General features: G+C 38.2%; 1 protein-coding gene across 3 annotated transcripts in view; it reads left to right on the top strand.

Moving 5' to 3' along the window:
• PRDM2 (PR/SET domain 2) overlaps window positions 1-17,968 on the top strand; it is a 128,272-nt gene that overhangs the window by 31,397 nt on the left and 78,907 nt on the right. For all 3 annotated transcript variants that reach the window (XM_015114972.3, XM_015114644.3, XM_015114702.3), the window contains exons 4-5: window positions 475-578; window positions 12,468-12,620. In XM_015114972.3, the coding sequence (XP_014970458.2) occupies window positions 475-578; window positions 12,468-12,620 (257 nt within the window). The remainder of the gene's footprint in view (window positions 1-474; window positions 579-12,467; window positions 12,621-17,968) is intronic.

Below are 17,968 nucleotides of genomic sequence, written 5' to 3'. Positions count from 1 at the left end.
GAACTTCAAAAATATTTATTCATAAAACTATATTTCTAACCCTTTAAAAGAACAAGTCATGTTCATTAGGGACAATTTGAACTTTACAGACAAGCAGACAGAGGAGTTTAAAAATCAGTTGTAGTTTCACTCCATTCCAATATTTTTTCTCTTCAGTTGTTGTGACTGTTATTCAAGTATTTGTGATCCTACTGTATGGGTAGTGTTACATGTAAAACAGTAAAAAATATATACAACATTTTTTTCTAATTATAAAACAATGTAGGTTCTTTATAGAACAGAAGAGTATAAAGAAGAAAAATAAAAATCCCCATTGAGGACTTGACTTAATTTAACTTGATCTCAGGCTATTTAACATTAGCTTGATTTAGGCAGTCTAGCCTTTTACCTATTTTGTGAAACTTAATTGATTTTAATGGTTTCAATCTTTAAAATAACCAGATACATTATAAAAATACTGATTTTATTTTCTAGGTGTCTGGGCCACTAAACCAATTTTAAAAGGCAAAAAATTTGGGCCATTTGTTGGTGATAAGAAAAAAAGATCTCAGGTTAAGAATAATGTATACATGTGGGAGGTAAGAAGTAATTCTGATTCTTTGTTTTTCAGAGTTTTATGAAATAATTATTCTGTTCTCTCAGAATTTGACATTTTGAAATTAAAACAATCATTTTAATGTGTTCTTTAAAATCAAGAATATTTTTATTAAAGAGAAAATGTGTTTCCCTGGATACAGACTGCTATTTATATATGCTTTTGTATTTTGAAACTGCTTGGCTGTCCTCAACAATAAATGTCAAATCCATGTTTTATATTGCCGTGTCCAAGGTGTTTTGCTTTGCAACTAAGACTTTGACTTCCTGTTCGATGGTTTGTCACTTCACAGACTTCCAGATAAACCCCATAAAAGACACTATGGTGGCTGCAAAGAAAGCACTGTTAGGTTCTTCTCTATATTTTAGAAAGTAATTTCGGTGTTGCTAGGAGATTCAGAGTTGGATATATTTAGCATATGGCTCATATATAGCGCTTGTAATTTTTCAGGAGTTTTTCATCTATTAATTTCATGTTTTCTGAGCAATCCTGGAAGACAGCAGGGCATCTGCACGCTCCTTTGAGAGGGGAAGCAGTCAGGAGACAGAGCTGAGCTCTCCTTCTCTGTGGGGCTCCACTCGAGAGGCCTGTAGATGCAGAACTAGAATGCATCTCTCCCTGCCTCACTGGGAGGCAGTTAAGGTTTTCATTGCATTGCCTGAGTTCAAATCCTACCTCTAGCTTCGTGACTTGGAGCAGGGTATATAACCTCTGGGCTAGAAAACCCTCAATTTAAAAAACAGAGATAAAAGATATCTCCTAGGATAGTTGTGAAGATCAAATTTGTCATTGTTGCTTTTGTTGTTCCCTGGGGTATTGCATAGGAATTCAGCATTTGTGATGAATTTAGTTCAAGTCAGTGCCCCCTGGAAGCCCCCTGAATTCTTAAAGGAGCTCCATGGTGTGACTCCTTTTCAAAACAAGTTAAGTTTTTGGCTGGTGAGGAAAAGCATTCCTATTAGATTGTCTGAAATTGAATCACATCTGTTTTTTACACATTAACATATAAAAGCCTAAAAATAAAATATGGCTAGGAAATGTGTGGACACTTTTCATCAAGAGGTTCTGTGGCATTTGTATGGTTGAGGTATGCTGCTATTTTTCTTCATGCTCTAAGCTGTTTCCCAACTCAAAAAATCCGACAGTTTCTCCCAATAATTTTGAGTTCTTTGTTTCTTATGAATTTGTTATAATGTATCTTCTGACTCTTAACGGGGGGTGTCTTAGGAAATGAGGATTTACCACAAGAGTCATTGCATTCTGTTATTTCACCACTTTTGAGGTGTAAGAGTTCTGTGTTTGTAGAAAAGCTGCCTGGCCAAAAAATGTTAAGATAATGCCTGCGTGATTAAAAATGTCTTGGACACAAAATTATTCTCCCAAATAAACTGCATTTTTAATTTTAGATGTTTCCCAAGGGAAAGTAACAAATTTGCTCACCAGGTTTAGCACTACGTTTAGTGAGAATAATGTCAAGGAACCAGAAACTGCTTACTCTAGTGCTGTGTTTATAACACTAATCTTGAACAAGTGCCATCAATATTAAACTTAAGTTAGTAGTACCTATTTTATCCCATGTAACAACTTGATATTGTTGGGCATATCGTATCATTTATTAATAGTCCTTTTTGTAAATTAAGCTTCATTTGCTTTGAGATTCATACATAGTATGACTCGATAGTTGTTGAGAATTTGGAACCATGACTTATTAGAATTTCTTCTATAAACCTGTTAACATCCCATTGTTAATGTAAGATACTTCTTATATACTGTACTACTAGAGTTTGCAAATCCTTGATAAGAATCCTAGTTCTTATCAAGGGTGGCTTTTGTCTTCCTGCAGTTAAAAAAAACTCATTCAAGTAGTTCTGACTACAAAGTATACATTTGCTATAGAAACCTGTGAGCCTTTTGCTCTGTTAAAATAAAAGTCAATAGATGTGACATACATGTGTAAGTGTGTATATGGCAAAGGAAGTATAAATTATAATGTAAATATTTCTTAGAAAGAATAAAATGAACATTGAGGTAAGACTTAGTAGTTTCTCATTAATTTATTCCAACTCTGCTCTTACCCTCAGACCTGCATCAGAATGCCTTGTATTAATGTAACAGGAATGGCTTATCATCAGAATCTCATCTTGGGTATTTGTTCTTCCATCAAATCCCCTAAGACCATCTTATCTTTTAGCAGCAGGGTCTTAGACCCCAGCCAGAATTCCATCTTAAAGCTAATCTAAGACAAAGTGTTAAATTGCTATCCTTGAGCCCTTGATTATCTAACCCAGTCTTAAGTTCTCTAAGCTTTCACTGAAAACATTCTGTTAAATCAGAAATAACAGGAGAGGAACAGTAGAGTATCCTCAGGGTGAATGCACAAAATAGGTTTTCACAAGGAGAGCGCGTTCTTCGATGGGTTTCTGGCAGGGAGCCACCAGCTAGCTGGCGCTCAGGACTTGGTGTTTTCGTTCTCTTGACTCTCCCCATCCGCGCCGAGGAATCTGCCGTATTTTAAAACCACCTCTGATAAAAGCCTTTTAGATGTACTTTTATGGGACTCAAATTGCTTCTAATTAACAGAACTTTAGAATTGCTTGGATAAGAATTATTTTAGTAAGCTTTGTTTTTTTTTTAAATACACTTCTTTTTTTTTTGGTGCAGTTTTAGGTTCACGGCAAAATTGAGCAAACAGTACAGATAGTTCCCAAATACCCGCTGTCCCCACACATGCACTGCCTTCCCCACTATCAACCTCCTGCGGCAGAGTGGGGCCTTTGTCAGCCTATGAACTCGCATTGACACGTCGTTATTACCCAAAGTCCACAGTTTACATTAGCGGTCACTCTTTGAGTTATATGTTCTAATAAATCTTTTAAATTTTAAAATTAATACATGCTCACTGCAACATAATAGAAACAATACAGAAAAATATATACAAGAACATAAAAATCATTGAAACTCCTACCATCCAGGCGCAACCACTGTGAATGTCTTCCTGAACGTTCTTTTAACTCCTTGCTTCGCTGCTTCTCTGTTTTCAGTCTCACATATACACTGGTACATTTACAACCCGTATGTAGAAATTTTTACAATTGAGATCAAACAGTACATGCAGTTTATAATGCTTTTTTTTCTTTCAGTATCTTGTGGACATATCTATGTGGACTACTTATTTACGTTATTGTTTCTTTCCCTCCCTCCCCTCCCTCCCTTCCTTCCTTTTTTTTTTTTTTGAGATAGGGTCTTGCTCTGTTGCCCAGGCTGAAATGCAGTGGCATGTTCACAGCTCATCCTCTGCCTCCTGGGCTCAAGTGGTCTTCCTGTCTCAGCCTCCCGAGTAGCTGGGACAGGTCTGTGCCACTATGCTCAGCTAATTTTTGTATTTTTGGTAGAGATGGAGTTTCACCATATTGCCCAGGCTGGTCTTGAACTCACGGGCTCATGGGCTCAAGCGATCTGCCCGTCTCAGCCTTCCAAAGTGCTGGGATTACAGGTGCGAGCCACTGCACCTGGATTATTTACATCATTATTCCTACGCCTACCCAGAATTTCATTGTATACCATTCATGATTTATTTAACCAAGCCTTATGTTGGACGTTTAAATTATTTTAATGTTTTTATGATTATAAATAATTCTTCAAAGTATAAAACTCACTGTATATAAATATGTGTTGACTTGTCTGTTTTCTTAAATTTCTAGAAGTATAAATGTTGTCAATAAGTTATATACATTTTAACTTTTTATAAATTTTGCCAAACGTTTTCCCTCCAGAAGGATTGTACTATTAATTATTTATACAACCACCAAGGGTATATGTTTCTTGCCAGCCTTTTAAAATCCAGTATTGTTAATCTTTTTAATATTATATAGTTAAAAATATCATTTTTTATAGAGGAAGACCAGTGGTCACTGCTTCTATTAATATTTGCATTTTATTCATTCAGGCAACAAATTTTGAGGTCAGGAGGATAGAGGGAAGAAAGTAAAATTCCATGTCAGTTAAGATTGATAGAGAAATTGTCTGTGTGTAATGAGAAGACTTTAATGTAATTTTTAAAAGATATGTAAACATTTTTTATCAGTCAGCGCTGCTATGATTAAATATTAACAGGTGAGTTTTATAGTCCTCGCTATCTCAGTTCTTCTGATTTCAAATTATTTGTAAGTTAAAATTGCAAGCAAGAAGAAGAGAGAGAAGTCAGCCAGCTGATTCTGCAGAACCTTTTTTCAGAAAATACTTTTCAGCTCTCAGTGCTGCTTTTTAGCAGTGGGAAAAGGTTTGGATCACTAAGGAAATCTAACCTGCCACCTGTTTATTTCAGCGCTGGAGCTAAGAATGATTTTTACATTTTTAAATGGTTGGGGAAAATAAAAACGTTTTGTGACATATGAAAATTATATAAAATTCAAATTTCAGTTCATGAGTAAAGTTTTATTGGAACACAGCTATGGTCATTCATCTAAATATTACGTACGGCTTCTTTTGCCCCATAATTGCAGAATTGAGCAGTGGTGATGGAGACCAAATGGCCTGCAAAACTGCAGATATTTGTGTGTGGCCCTTTACAGAAAGTTTGCTCAGCCTTGGTCTTGATGTGTCGGGAAGAGTAGCAGTAGGAGTGAATGTGGTGATGTCTGGTTTCAGGTTTGCTGAGAAGCTGAGTGGTTAATAGCAGTGCATAGGTTTTGAACAAAGTAATTAAAGGTGGGATGGCTGTAGAATTGGTTGTCATAGAAACAGATGAGTCAATTACATTCCTCTTCTCTCAGGAGCTGCAGGACAGATGAGGACATTGAAGTACAGAGAATTAAGTGATCTTTTTGAACAGGTTAACTTGTACTCAGATTGGCAGCTTGGTCTGGTGCAAAAAAAAAAATTCTCTTTGAGAGTTTGTTTATTCATTCATTTAACCCCTATTAAACTTTTAGCGCGTACCAGGCACTGTCCTAAGTTCTTCAACACCATGCTGGGCATAAAATGTTTGTGGTGTTATAAACTACTGGTAATACCTCACGGAAATTTTTATTTGTGGAATAAAGGAATACTAGAAATGACCTAGATCTTTCCACAGGAGAGAAATCTGAGTTCTACGTGCCTTCATGAAGTTCCTAACAAATCTATTAGGAACTTACTGTCATTTAAAAGTAGGAATAAATTTAAAAAAGGTGATCTCACTTTGGTAAAAAAGTGTTTCAATGAAAGCCTTTTTAAAATAAAGGCCTTTTTAAAAATAATATTCTTAGAATATTAGTCCTGGAATCAGGCCAGGAGCCCGTTTCTTGGTTGATTATTCAGTCTTCTTCCTGTTAGCAAAGCCCAGAGACTTAACACTTTTTTGTGTTGTGGACCCTTTTGAGAATCTCCCCAGAAAACACACAAATGCACATATGTACACAAAATTTTTCATGTTACCTATAGGATTATATGGGATTCTTAAACATCTATGGTTCATAGATAGAACTTCTGATTTAAGAGTGAAAATAAATTATTTGTCCAGTGGCTGTTCATTGGGTGCCTACTGTGAACCAGTTAACATTCATTGTGCATTTGTTGTCGGGAGATTTTCCAGAATATTTGTCTACTTGTAGTATAAAATCTAGTCAGTCTAATTTTAAAAGAGAGGCTCTGTTAGTGCGGCTTCAAGGGCTTGAGAGGCCAAGCTATTTATTTTTTAAATTTGTGTTTTAGGATCTCTATAAAAGTCACTTGTGTATTGGGAAATGTGCTCTGACAAGTGTGCTTATTGAAATAAAATGTGCTGTCACCTGTTAGATTCTCTTTTATTTCCCTTATTCTAGTATTTTCAGAACATTTTAGAATATAATGATGTATTAGAATAGTTCTTAAAATAAGTCTCGGATCTCCTACAGTCATCTGAGCAGTGAAGTAGTTGATACTGAAGACTCATTTTTGTCTGTGGTCACCAGGAAGTTAATTTTGTAGGATGTCAGTTTTACAGTCTTCAGCAAACCCTTCAGGTGTCTAATTCTGTAACTGAAAAACAACTGGAATTTGAACATACCAAGAAGGTATAGTATTTTCTAGGTAGCAATGTCAATAAAATCCTTTATTTAAAAAAGGCTTTCATTGAAAGACTTTTTTACCAAAATGAGATTATCTTTTTTTTCTTTATTCCTACTTTTAAATGAGGATAAGTTCCTACCAGATTTGTTTTACTACAAATTAGATAATGTATATGAAATTAGTTGATATAGACATCTCTGGCTCAGTTAATGTTAGTTGAACCTGAACACCAAAGAAAAACACTTGGATTGGAGGATGATGATTTTTTTTTTGTAGAGTTCTTTTAAAAATATAACCAAGTAGACCTTATTCCTTCTATCTACCTGGATGTTTGTACCCATTAAATGTTTGAGGTGATGAATATCCTTAAATACCCTAATTTGATTATTACACATGCTATGCATGTATCAGAATAACACATGTACTCCGTAAGTACAATTATTGCATATCAATGATTTTTTAAAATAGATGCTATAGATATTTTCCTCATTAACAAATATGAGTTGAAATAAAAAAAGATTACCAATTCAGTAATCTCTTAATTATTGCCTAGAATCGCTTTTTCCCCTGGATATGGGCTGTATTTTGAACCAAGAAAATGGGAATAATAATGGGAAAGGGTGTAGATTCCAGAACTGACATCCAAAAGTTCTCCGAGTCAAGGTTTACCGACGGGCACTCGTTGGAGGTTAAATGTGAACCTCCTGCCTATCTTTTGGGAACAGACAGGGGAAGTGCAAAGCAGGGTGTAGATTATAACATTGGAAATTCAACAAGCTAGATCCCCAGAAAAATGAAAATGTGAAAAGGAGCCTCAGGAGGTGTGGACAAAGGCCCACTGAAATGGGAGCTCAGGTCTCCAAGAGAGATTCTGTCTCCATGTGTTAGAGCCCCAGGTTACGTGCAGTGGAAGGGAAATCCAGAGAACAGCCAGCAGAAATGGTTTTATTGCTGTAGACTCTAACTTTGGAGAGCTGGTTTGAGTGAAGATAAATTTTCTCTCAACATGGGAGTTGCTATAGTATGAGGAGGTTTCTTCATTGCCTTGTCCTAATTCCTGAGTGGTTTCTATCAAAATAAGCTGGTTACTGTAAGTTTTGATTGAGTGAGGTGCTTATAGGTGAACAGTTGAGGATTCCAATGATGGTATGTTTGCAATAGTTGAATCAGAATTTTTTTTTAATTTATAAATTTGAATTAATACATGTAATAGGTAGATGATAAGGAAGGCTATAAGTTATAACCCTCACTCCTATCCCCTGAGGTAACTAATAATTTGGTTTGTTCTTTGCAAACCTTTCTCTATATAGCATAAAATATTTAATTTTGAATGTGTATTTAAATTGGCACATGTACTAAAATTTGAATTTAGATTATTTTATAGCTATTTTATAACTGGATTAAATTGAATGGAAATTGGGTGGTCTGAAAATTACATTCTGCTTGACAAGAATTACTACTCAGTCTCTGGTAGGTGGTAGAGGCAGAAAGGAGGTAGGGCCTGACCAACTTGTGGGAGGTTAGGGATGGAAAGAAGGGTCTGGAAAGAGGGAAAATAGAAAGGCAAGCTGAGAACTCCTTGCCTGTCTGCATATCTGTTTTATTTTGGCATAGGAAGAAATGAGGGGATCAGGTTTGAATCCTGGCTGTGATTTTTAGTGACTTAATTGTCCTGTTGAAGTTACCAACCTTCCGTAAGTTTGTTTACTTATAAAGGAGCTTAGTGATATTTCATAGTTATTTTATAAATTCTTTTTTTTTTTTTTTTTTGAGACGGAGCTTTTGCTCTTGTTGCCCAGGCTGTAGTGCAATGGGGCGATCTCAGCTCACTGCAACCCCCGCCTCCTAGGTTCAAGCTATTGTCCTGCATCAGCCTCCTGCGTAGCTGGGGTTACAGGTGCCTGTCACCATGCCCAGCTAATTTTTTGTATTTTTAGTAGAGACAGGATTTCACCATGTTGGCCAGGCTGGTCTCAAACTCTTGACCTCAGGTGATCGACCTGCCTCGGCCTCCCAAAGTGCTGCGATTATAGGCATCACGCCAGGCCTATTTTATAAATTCTTAAAAGAGTTAAATAACATGTAAGTCATCTAGCCCACTGCTTGGTTCAGTGGTCCCTCTCTTTCTTCGTTCTTTCGAAGTAGGGAGTTTGAATTTGAAAGTTAGTTAACTTGTCAAAATTCATTTTTCATGGTACATAATTAGATACCTTTGCCTTTTTAAAAAGGACTGTTTTATAGACTAAATCAATAAAAAGATAATTGATTATAAGGTAGTATTTCTCTGGGATCAAGTCAGTTGAATATTTGTTGGCCCTTATAAAGATCTGGAAATTAGTTATTCATTGATAGTTAGAGGAAGCAAAATTATGTCACATTTTGGAGATAGGGTCGGTGTGTCAATCACTGAAATTAATTTGATTGGAAACAAAGGTTTGACCAAGTAAGATGGGAATTGTATGAAAACACATTTTAATCTCAGTTTCTTAAACATAAGTTGAACTCTCAATAAAAATGTGAAAGCTATAAGATTTTTAGAAATATCTGTGGAGGAAGAGGAAGATGAGGAAGATTTTAGCTTAGCATTCAGCAGACCATTCAGACCTTTGGCTACCTTCATTCAAACTTAGGTTTTCATTCAGAAGACTAACTTGCTTTTCCCACCTTCCTCCCATTTTTACCATGTAGAATATACCAAATCAGTGGGGGAAAGATAGAAAATTAAAGAAAATAAAAATTACGGATTATCCCCCTTCTCAGAGAAAACCATTGCTGACATTTTAATGTATTTAGTTTCAGATTATTTTTCTTTTCATATTCATGTGTTCATATACTTAAAACAAAAATGACATACTTTAAAAATACTTTTTATAAATGCTTTTTTATTTATTTTTTATTTATTTATTTTTTGAGACAGAGTTTCACTCTGTCGCCCAGGGTGGAGTGCAGTGGCGCGATCTCGGTTCACTGCAAGCTCCACCCCCCGGGTTCACGCCATTCTCCTGCCTCAGTCTCCCAAGTAGCTGGGACTACAGGTGCCTGCCACCACACCTGGCTAATTTTTTTGTATTTTTAGTAGAGACGGGGTTTCGCCGTGTTAGCCAGGATGGTCTTGATCTCCTGACCTCATAATCCACCTGTCTCGGCCTCCCAAAGTGCTGGGATTAAAGGCATGAGCCATCATGCCTGGCCTATAAATGCTTTATTCAATCAAATGTATTGTGAATGCCTTTATGCTGTGTATTTCCACAACATCTGGTTATCTTTGCTCTCTTCTAATTACAGAAATAATGCATGTTTATTGGAAAAAGTTTTCAAGTATATCGGTATATCTAATAGGAAATAAATCTTGCCATATAATCTAATTAATCATTTGTACCACAGTACTTTTTAGTGTCTTAGGTTTCAGCTATATGGATGGACCATAATTTACTGAGTTAATTCCATATTGTTTTCCATTTAGCCATGAATTAGAAGCAATTTACAGTAAACCACACTGCTGTGAACATTTTTGTATATACATCTGGGTACAGTTGTCCAATGATCTCATTAGAATGAATTCCTACAAGTGTATGTGCTGGTTAGTGTGTGTATATTTTAAAGATTTTTTTTTTTTTTTTTTTTTTTGGTCAGGTACTGCTAAATTCTTTCCAAAATCAATCTGTTTTCTGATCAGCAGTGTTTGGGGGAATATCTGTTTTTTTCCACACCCTTTCCTATCTTTAAGAAAAATTTTTTGTGTGTGCCCATTTAAAAGGTTAAAACTGTTTTAACTTTCAAGTTATTTTTTATTAACTGAGTTTACTATTACGAGGTTTTGGCTACGTGTATTCGTTTGTGAATTACTTCTTGGCCTATTTCTAAAAATTGAAGTGTCATCTTTTTCTACAAAAACAACTATTCCCTTTTTGTACATCAGTCAGTATGACTTAGAAGATGCCTTAGTCTCCTCTGAAACAAAATGAGTTACGTATGAATAAAAAATTTACTCAACTGTAACACTTTGCTTTTTGCATATGGCTGTATTGACCTGAGAGCCAGGAAGTTCTGGCACAACCTGTATTTTTATCCTGAGGCAGGTAGATAGACTCCAGCTACCTTGTGAACTGTGTGGTTTTCTTGGCAACTCTGTCTGTGTTTGTCTCTGCAGTCTCATCAGTCTTGGTAGCTGTGCCAGTATTCCGGTGGGGAGTGAGTGGGACTCTGTCATCACTGCAATAAATTAAAGTGAAACTTACTATCCCTGAGCCCAGGGGCAGCTGATATTGCAGATGGGGGAATAATGTCTGTGTAAGTTACTGTGTACAGATACTCTCCTTGGTGCCTATGGTGATTAAAGTAACTACAATGCACCTTGTAGCATGGTACCTGTTACACAGTAGATGCTCATTAGATGTTGGTAGTTCAGTTAACCAGGATGGTCAAGGAAGGCAGTGATAAATAGAAGACAAGCAGATCTGAGTTGAAGCCCTTCTTTATGACAGTTAAACAGGTGACTTTGGGAAAGTTATTTAACTTTTGAGCCTCAATTTTCACATGTTGAAAGGAGAGCTAATAAGCCTGCTACATAGGATTAAATGAGATAATATGTCAGGCATGTAGCATTATGCCTGATGTTTGACTTTCCAGAGGAAGAAGGCGGTGGTAGGGCCCAGTAAGGTGGATGCTGCCGCTTGGCAATCACAGGCCTAGACACCCAGGCATGCCCAGAAGAGCAGCATCCTCACTATCAGTGGGCAGAGTAGAAGCTTTGTTCCAGAAGGAAAGGTGCAGTGAAGAAAGGTAATTAATGTGGGGAAGGGAGGGATGAAGGCATGAATGATGGGAATAATGAGGAAAAAATGGAAACATCTAGATTATATCCTTTCTTCCTAAAAATAAAGTAAAAGACTCATTTCTTTTGCCCAGCACGTCTGTCAGCCAGTTGATTCTGCAGTTCTGTTTCAGTGCCTACTCAAGTGTTTTGTAGACTGGTTTTGGGAAAATGTGTGTATATATATATATATATGCATGTATACACAAAATTAAAGTTAAAAATAGTTGCCAAATAGATGTTCTTTTAAAATGAAGGATGATAAATAAGTGCTGGAAGCCTCTGTGGGAGGAATTGGTGTGGGTGAGAAGGGAAGGCTTCTTGCAAGAGGAGATTTGATTTGACTCCTGAAAGGGGTTAAAGTTTTGGTCCTTTTCTTTTTGAAGGCCACTGATATTTCCCAGAGTCTGTTCCATTGCCCCTTCATCCTTGCAGATGCTTTGGATGGAGTCTATTTTAAGGGTCAGCTGAGTTTGCAGAAGCATCATATCCTGTCACCCATGTGCCTGGTTCACAATGCTTGTTCACTCCTGAAGTCCCTGTGAACCCTGCCAGAAAGGGACCTGCTGAATTGTATAGCGTGGCAGGGCCAGGTGCCATACTCGATTAGCGGAGCAACCCAGAAAGCTTGGGATCTTTGTGCTGCTGAACACCACTGCAAGCTGTTTTCCTTTCTGAGTCACACTTAACGGAGCATAGTTGTCATTTGTCTCTGTGTACATATTTGTAAAGCATTTGGAGATATCAAGCATGTTAACTGTAGCTCTTTAAGAGTGTGTGTGTGTGTGTGTGCGGGGGTGGTGGGGCGGGTGGAAACAAGCCTAAGTAGAAAAATAGTGAGAATTACACTTTTGAATTCCAGTTTTCACCTTGAATTTGTCTTTTCTCTGTCGCTTGTTTTGTTTTTATGAAATGCTTTATATAGAGTACTTGCATATAATGAAAAAGAATTATCCTTAAAAGTTAAAAATGGAAACATTTTAAAGATACTCCTATTTTAACAAAAGTTTTTTATTTTTCTCCATTTTCAAGGTATATTACCCAAATTTGGGATGGATGTGCATTGATGCCACTGATCCAGAGAAGGGAAACTGGCTGCGATATGTGAATTGGGCTTGCTCAGGAGAAGAGCAAAATTTATTCCCACTGGAAATCAACAGAGCCATTTACTATAAAACTTTAAAGGTAACAGTGTTAGAATTAATTTACTGTTAGTTACACTGCTTATGTTTTCCTTTTTTTTTTTTTTGAGACGGTCTCATTCTGTTGCCCAGGCTGGAGTGTAGGGGCTCCATCACAGCTCACTGCAGCCTAAGCCTCCCCAGGCTTGGGTGATCCTCGGACTTCAACCTCCTGAGTAGCCAGGACTAAGTTTTGAATTTTTTGTAAAGACAGAGCTTTGCTATGTTATCCAGGCTGGTCTCAAACTGCTGGGCTCAGCGATCTACCTGCCTTAGCCTCCCAAAGTGCTGGGATTACCGGGACAAGCCACAATGCCTGGGCCTGCTTATGTTTTTCTAATGCTGTCCTTAGTTGTGACTGACAATGATTTTGCAGACCTGGAAAGGATTATATTTGGAAGTACTTCATCCACACTCTCAAGATTCTGTGTTTTAATATATGGTTGCCGTGTGTGTCAGGGAGCTAAAGCATGAAGATCGTGTTAAGTAATTACACAGTGCATCTTTAAAGATACTGATGAGTTAAGCATGTGGCAGCTGCTTCCCTCCTCCGATGACACAGAGGCATTGGGAACTGTCTGGCAGATTTATCCAACTGTAAGAAACTATCAGTAGGTATGGTGGGTCTGTGTTAACTGAATATACATTGTTAGTCTTTGATATTAATGCAGCCTTGGATTAGCTTTTCTTTTCCCTAAATTTTACTGAGAATAGAAATTGAACAGAACATGTTTCTTCCTTCTGCCAGATTTTTCCTTGGAGATATTAATTGTTGAAAAGAAGAAAGTCATGTTTTAGGATTGGTAATGAGGTTATGGAGCACATTCAGGGACATGAATGTGAGGAAACGTGGAGTGTTGCTGCGTTTCTTCGTGGAGCAAAGGCCATGTCTCCCTCATTTTCATGGGTCACATTCTTTAAGAAGACAAATCCGGCCAGACTTGGTGGCTCACGCCTGTAATCCCAGCACTTTTGGGAGGCCCAGGTGGGCAGATTATCAGGTCAGGAGATCAAGACCATCCTGGCTAATACGGTGAAACCCCATCTCTACTAAAAACAAAAAATAAGCCAGGCATGGTGGCGGGCGCCTGTAGTCCCAGCTTCTCGGGAGGCTGAGGCAGGAGAAGGGCGTGAACCCGGGAGGCAGAGGTTGCAGTGAGCCGAGATCATGCCATTGCAATCTAGCCTGGGCGACAGAGCAAGACTCCGTCTCAAAAAAGAAAAAAAAAAGACAGATCCTCACATTATACATGGAGATATTCTAAGGCAAAATTTCAAGCCTGTTAAGATGGATGGTTGTTGCTTTTTGCATTAGATAGGCAAAATTGCTATAAGGCAAATTTCTCTTTATTCACTTCCATTAAAAATGTCATATGTTGGAGAATAGTCTACGAGAAAAATGATCTCCATGGAATTGAACACTTTTGATGAGCACATATTTCAAATTGTGGCCAGCTTTGCAGTGTGCTGTGTTTTGTTAGTGGAGTGGCAATAGGCCTTCTGGAAGTTTAGTTAACCTGTAGCTGTTTAATTTTGCTGCATCTTTCCTGACATTGTTAGCCAACTAGACTGACTTTTACCACGTTTATACCCAGGTCCTTGTGTCCAATCCCTGCAGATTTTTTGTTGCACTTTCTTATTTAGGACTTTAAAAACCTGTTTTCAATTTTTATTCTGCTAGATCGTAGTAGCATGCTTTTCTAGTAGGTATTACTCTACAATTTTCTTATATTGGAGTTTGAAGTTGGATTCAAGAATGCATTCTGTTTCTCAAAAGTATTTAAAGTGAGAAATACATATGGTTGAATCAGTGAGGTAGAATCTTAGTGGAGATGAAATACTCACTAGGGGATGAATATGAGACAACAAGGTCATAGGAAGGAAGATTTTTTTTTTTTTTTTTGACACGAGTGTCGCTGTGTCACCCAGGCTGGAGTGCAGTGGCATGATCTTGGCTCACTACAAGCTCTATCTCCTGGGTTCAAGCCATTCCCCTGCCTCAGCCTCCCAAGTAGCTGGGACTACAGGCGCCCGCCACCACGCCCGGCTAATTTTTTGTATTTTTAGTAGAGATGGGGTTTCACCATGTTACCAGGATGGTCTCAATCTCCTGACCTCGTGATCCATCCGCCTCGGCCTCCCAAAGTGCTGGGATTACAGCCTTGAGCCACCGTACCCGGCAGGAAGGAAGTTTTGAAGGCATGCAAGCTCATGTAGATATTAGGACACTGCAATTCCTTCATTATACTTCAAGTTAAAATGTGTTCATCTCTGATGCAAATTCACAGAAACACTGAGAAGCAAGATAGAATAGTGGTTGGGAGAGTGAACTCTGAGGCCAGACTACCTGTTTTAGATCTTGACTTGCTGTGACCCAAGGCAAGCAGGTGTGACCTGACTAGCTTTGTAACCTTAGCTAAGTCCCTCTTTGTTCCTCAATTCCCTCATTGTAAGATACCGGTAATTACGGTATTGACCTCATAGGGTTGTTGTGATGATTGCATGGGTGAATACAGATAGAGCTCCAGCACCTAGTAAGTGCTAATAAATGATTGCTGTTATTTTTCACAAGGTGGTATGGTGTCACGGTCAGGAGTGGGGACTCTGGAGCAGACTGTCTTGTGAGCAAATTTTGGCTTCTAGATATGTGACCATGCGAAGGATCTCTCTGTGTCTTAGTTTTCTCATCCATAAAATGGAGGTAATAATAAAACTGCTTCATAGTTTGTTGTGAAGGTTAAACAAGCCTATATATATAAAAGGTTCTGTGAACAGTTCTTAGTTCAGTGTAAGTCCTCAAGTGTTAACTAGCTATACTAGTACTATTATTTTTACCTTTGTCCGAAATAACATAGTTCTGATTTTTGAAGACCTCCCCCAGTCTTGATCTTTGATATTTGCTCAAGTATGTACAAAGCCTCTCAGATTTTTTACTAGTGATTATCTTAACTCTATTCTTCTAGATTAAGTGTTCCGTGGGTTAGGTTTTCTAAAGAAATTACATGTGATGCTCTGTGGGCTCTGTATCTTCTCAGCTTATTATTACACCCAGATAATTGGGAAATCTCAGCACTGGTTTTGTTTGTAATATGATTACAAACGATTTAAAATTCCTGAAAGTTAGCTGTTAAGTCTGCTATCTATTCATTCCTCTGTTCGTTAGTTTGGTGAATATTTATTGAGAGTCTGCTGTGTACCGAGTTCTCTCCTATGGTAGTGAACAGGACAGACAAGGTTTCTGGTCTGGTGGATGTTCCGTGTTACAGGGGAAGAGGCAGATAGTAAGTAAATAAGAAAGTAATTTCCGGTAGCGATTAGTGTGTTAAGACAGTAAAATGTAATAAGAGACTAGCTAGGTAGGAGAGGGCTGCTTTGTCTCCAGTGAGTCAGGGAAGGCCTTCCTGAGGAAAGACGTTTGAACCCCACTCCTTGGATAGGAAGGATCTGGCTACGCAAAGGTCTGCTGGAAGAGCAATCCAGGAAGAGGAGTGGTAGGAGCAAAGGCTTTGGAGTAAGTATAAGCTAATGGTTTTTTTTTTTTTTTTGAGATGTAGTCATGCTATCGCCCAGGCTGGAGTGCAATGGCGCAATCTCAGCTCATTGCAACCTCCGCCTCCTGGGTTCAAGCGATTCTTCTGCCCCAGCCTCCTGAGTAGGTGGGACTACGGGCGTGCGCCACCACACCCAGCTAATTTTTGTATTTTCAGTAGAGACGGAGTTTCACCATATTGGTCAGGCTGGTCTCCAACTCCTGACCTCGTGATCTGCCCACCTTGGCCTCCCAAAGTGCTGGGACTACAGGCGTGAGCCACCGCTTTTGTTTTTTATTTTAAAGGAATAGAACAAAAGCCCATGTGGCTGGAGGGAGGAGGAGAGGAATCTTAGGAGATGAGGCTGGTGAGGTCCACAGGGATGTGTGAGGTTTTTTTTTTTTTTTTTTTTTTGAGACGGAGTTTCATTCTTGTTGCCCAGGCTGGAGTGCAATGGCACGATCTCAGCTCCCAGCAACCTCTGCTTCCTCAGCTCAAGCGATTCTCCTGCCTCAGCCTCCCAAGTAGCTGGGATTACAGGCGTGCACCACCATGCCCGGCTAATTTTGTATTTTTTTAGTAGAGACAGGATTTCTCCATGTTGGTCAGGCTGGTCTCGAACTCCCGACCTCAGGTGATCCGCCCGCCTTGGCCTCCCAAAGTGCTGGGATTACAGGCATGAGCCACCACGCCCTGCTATGGGTGAGTTTTAGGCTTAAGTGCTGTTCACCCATTGGAGAGCTGAGGCCGAGAGCTGACCGATGACTTTTTAAAAGACCGAGCTGGGGACTGGATTGTAGGTGGGTATGACTGGATGCACTTTTGTGTTTTCGAGCGATTCTGGAATACTTCTCTAATTTTCTAATATTTCTGACACATTTTTCTATTATTCCTTATCCAGTATAAGGAATATTAGAACCCTTGCTTCTTCCCAATTTGTTTGGTAAACTTTCAAGTTTATTTATATATGCTGATGTTTAAACAAGAGAATATAGAGCAGATTCTTGGTTTTATACCTGTCTGAACCCAAAGAGAAAGTGGGAAGAGTTTAAAATCTTTGTTGTTGTTAATTTTTTCTTTAATATCAAAATATATTTAAAAAGAGGTTGTTTGGTCTTTTGACTTTATTTTTTTAATGTGGATTTATATTTCCATTGTTGAAGGGATTAATTTTTCTTTTCTTCTGAATTTGACTTAAAAATGCTAACCTGTACAGAAGAAGAAAAAAACACAATATAGTATGGAAGAAAACAAGCCTTGGTTTAAAAAAAAATTATTGTTTTCCTCTTCATAGGGTCTATTGGTGTAGCTGTTTTAATATAAAGTTGCGAAGCATATATAGCTCCGTAATATAACCATTTCAAGTTACTAATAATTTTTGTGGTGTTTTGTTTTCTACTACTAGTTTATTTTTATTTATTTATTTATTTATTTATTTATTTATTTATTTATTTATTTTTAAGATAGGGTCTCGCTCTGTCTCCTAGGCTGGAGTGCAGTGACACAATCTTGGCTTACGCAGCCTCCGCCTCCCAAGCTCAAGTGATCTCCCACTTCAGCCTCCCGAATCGCTGTGACTGCAGGCACACACCACCATGCCTGGCTAGTTTTTGTATTTTTAGTAGAGACAGAGTTTCGCCATGTTGCCCAGGCTGGTCTCAAACTCCTGTGCTCAAGCAGTTTGCCCACCGTGGCCTCCCAAAGTTCTGGAATTGCAGCCATGAGCTACTATGCCCGCTAATAATTTTGAAGGCTATTTAGCAGCTAACAAATATGTTCCTCTTGATCTAACACTTCACCAGTGCTAGAAATTTTATATTTG

The sequence above is a fragment of the Macaca mulatta genome, chromosome 1, assembly GCF_049350105.2.
Source record: "Macaca mulatta isolate MMU2019108-1 chromosome 1, T2T-MMU8v2.0, whole genome shotgun sequence".
In the NCBI taxonomy this organism is placed as follows: domain Eukaryota; kingdom Metazoa; phylum Chordata; class Mammalia; order Primates; family Cercopithecidae; genus Macaca; species Macaca mulatta.
The sequence above is the reverse complement of the archived record's forward strand: the minus strand, read 5'-3'. Positions and strand labels throughout refer to the sequence as shown.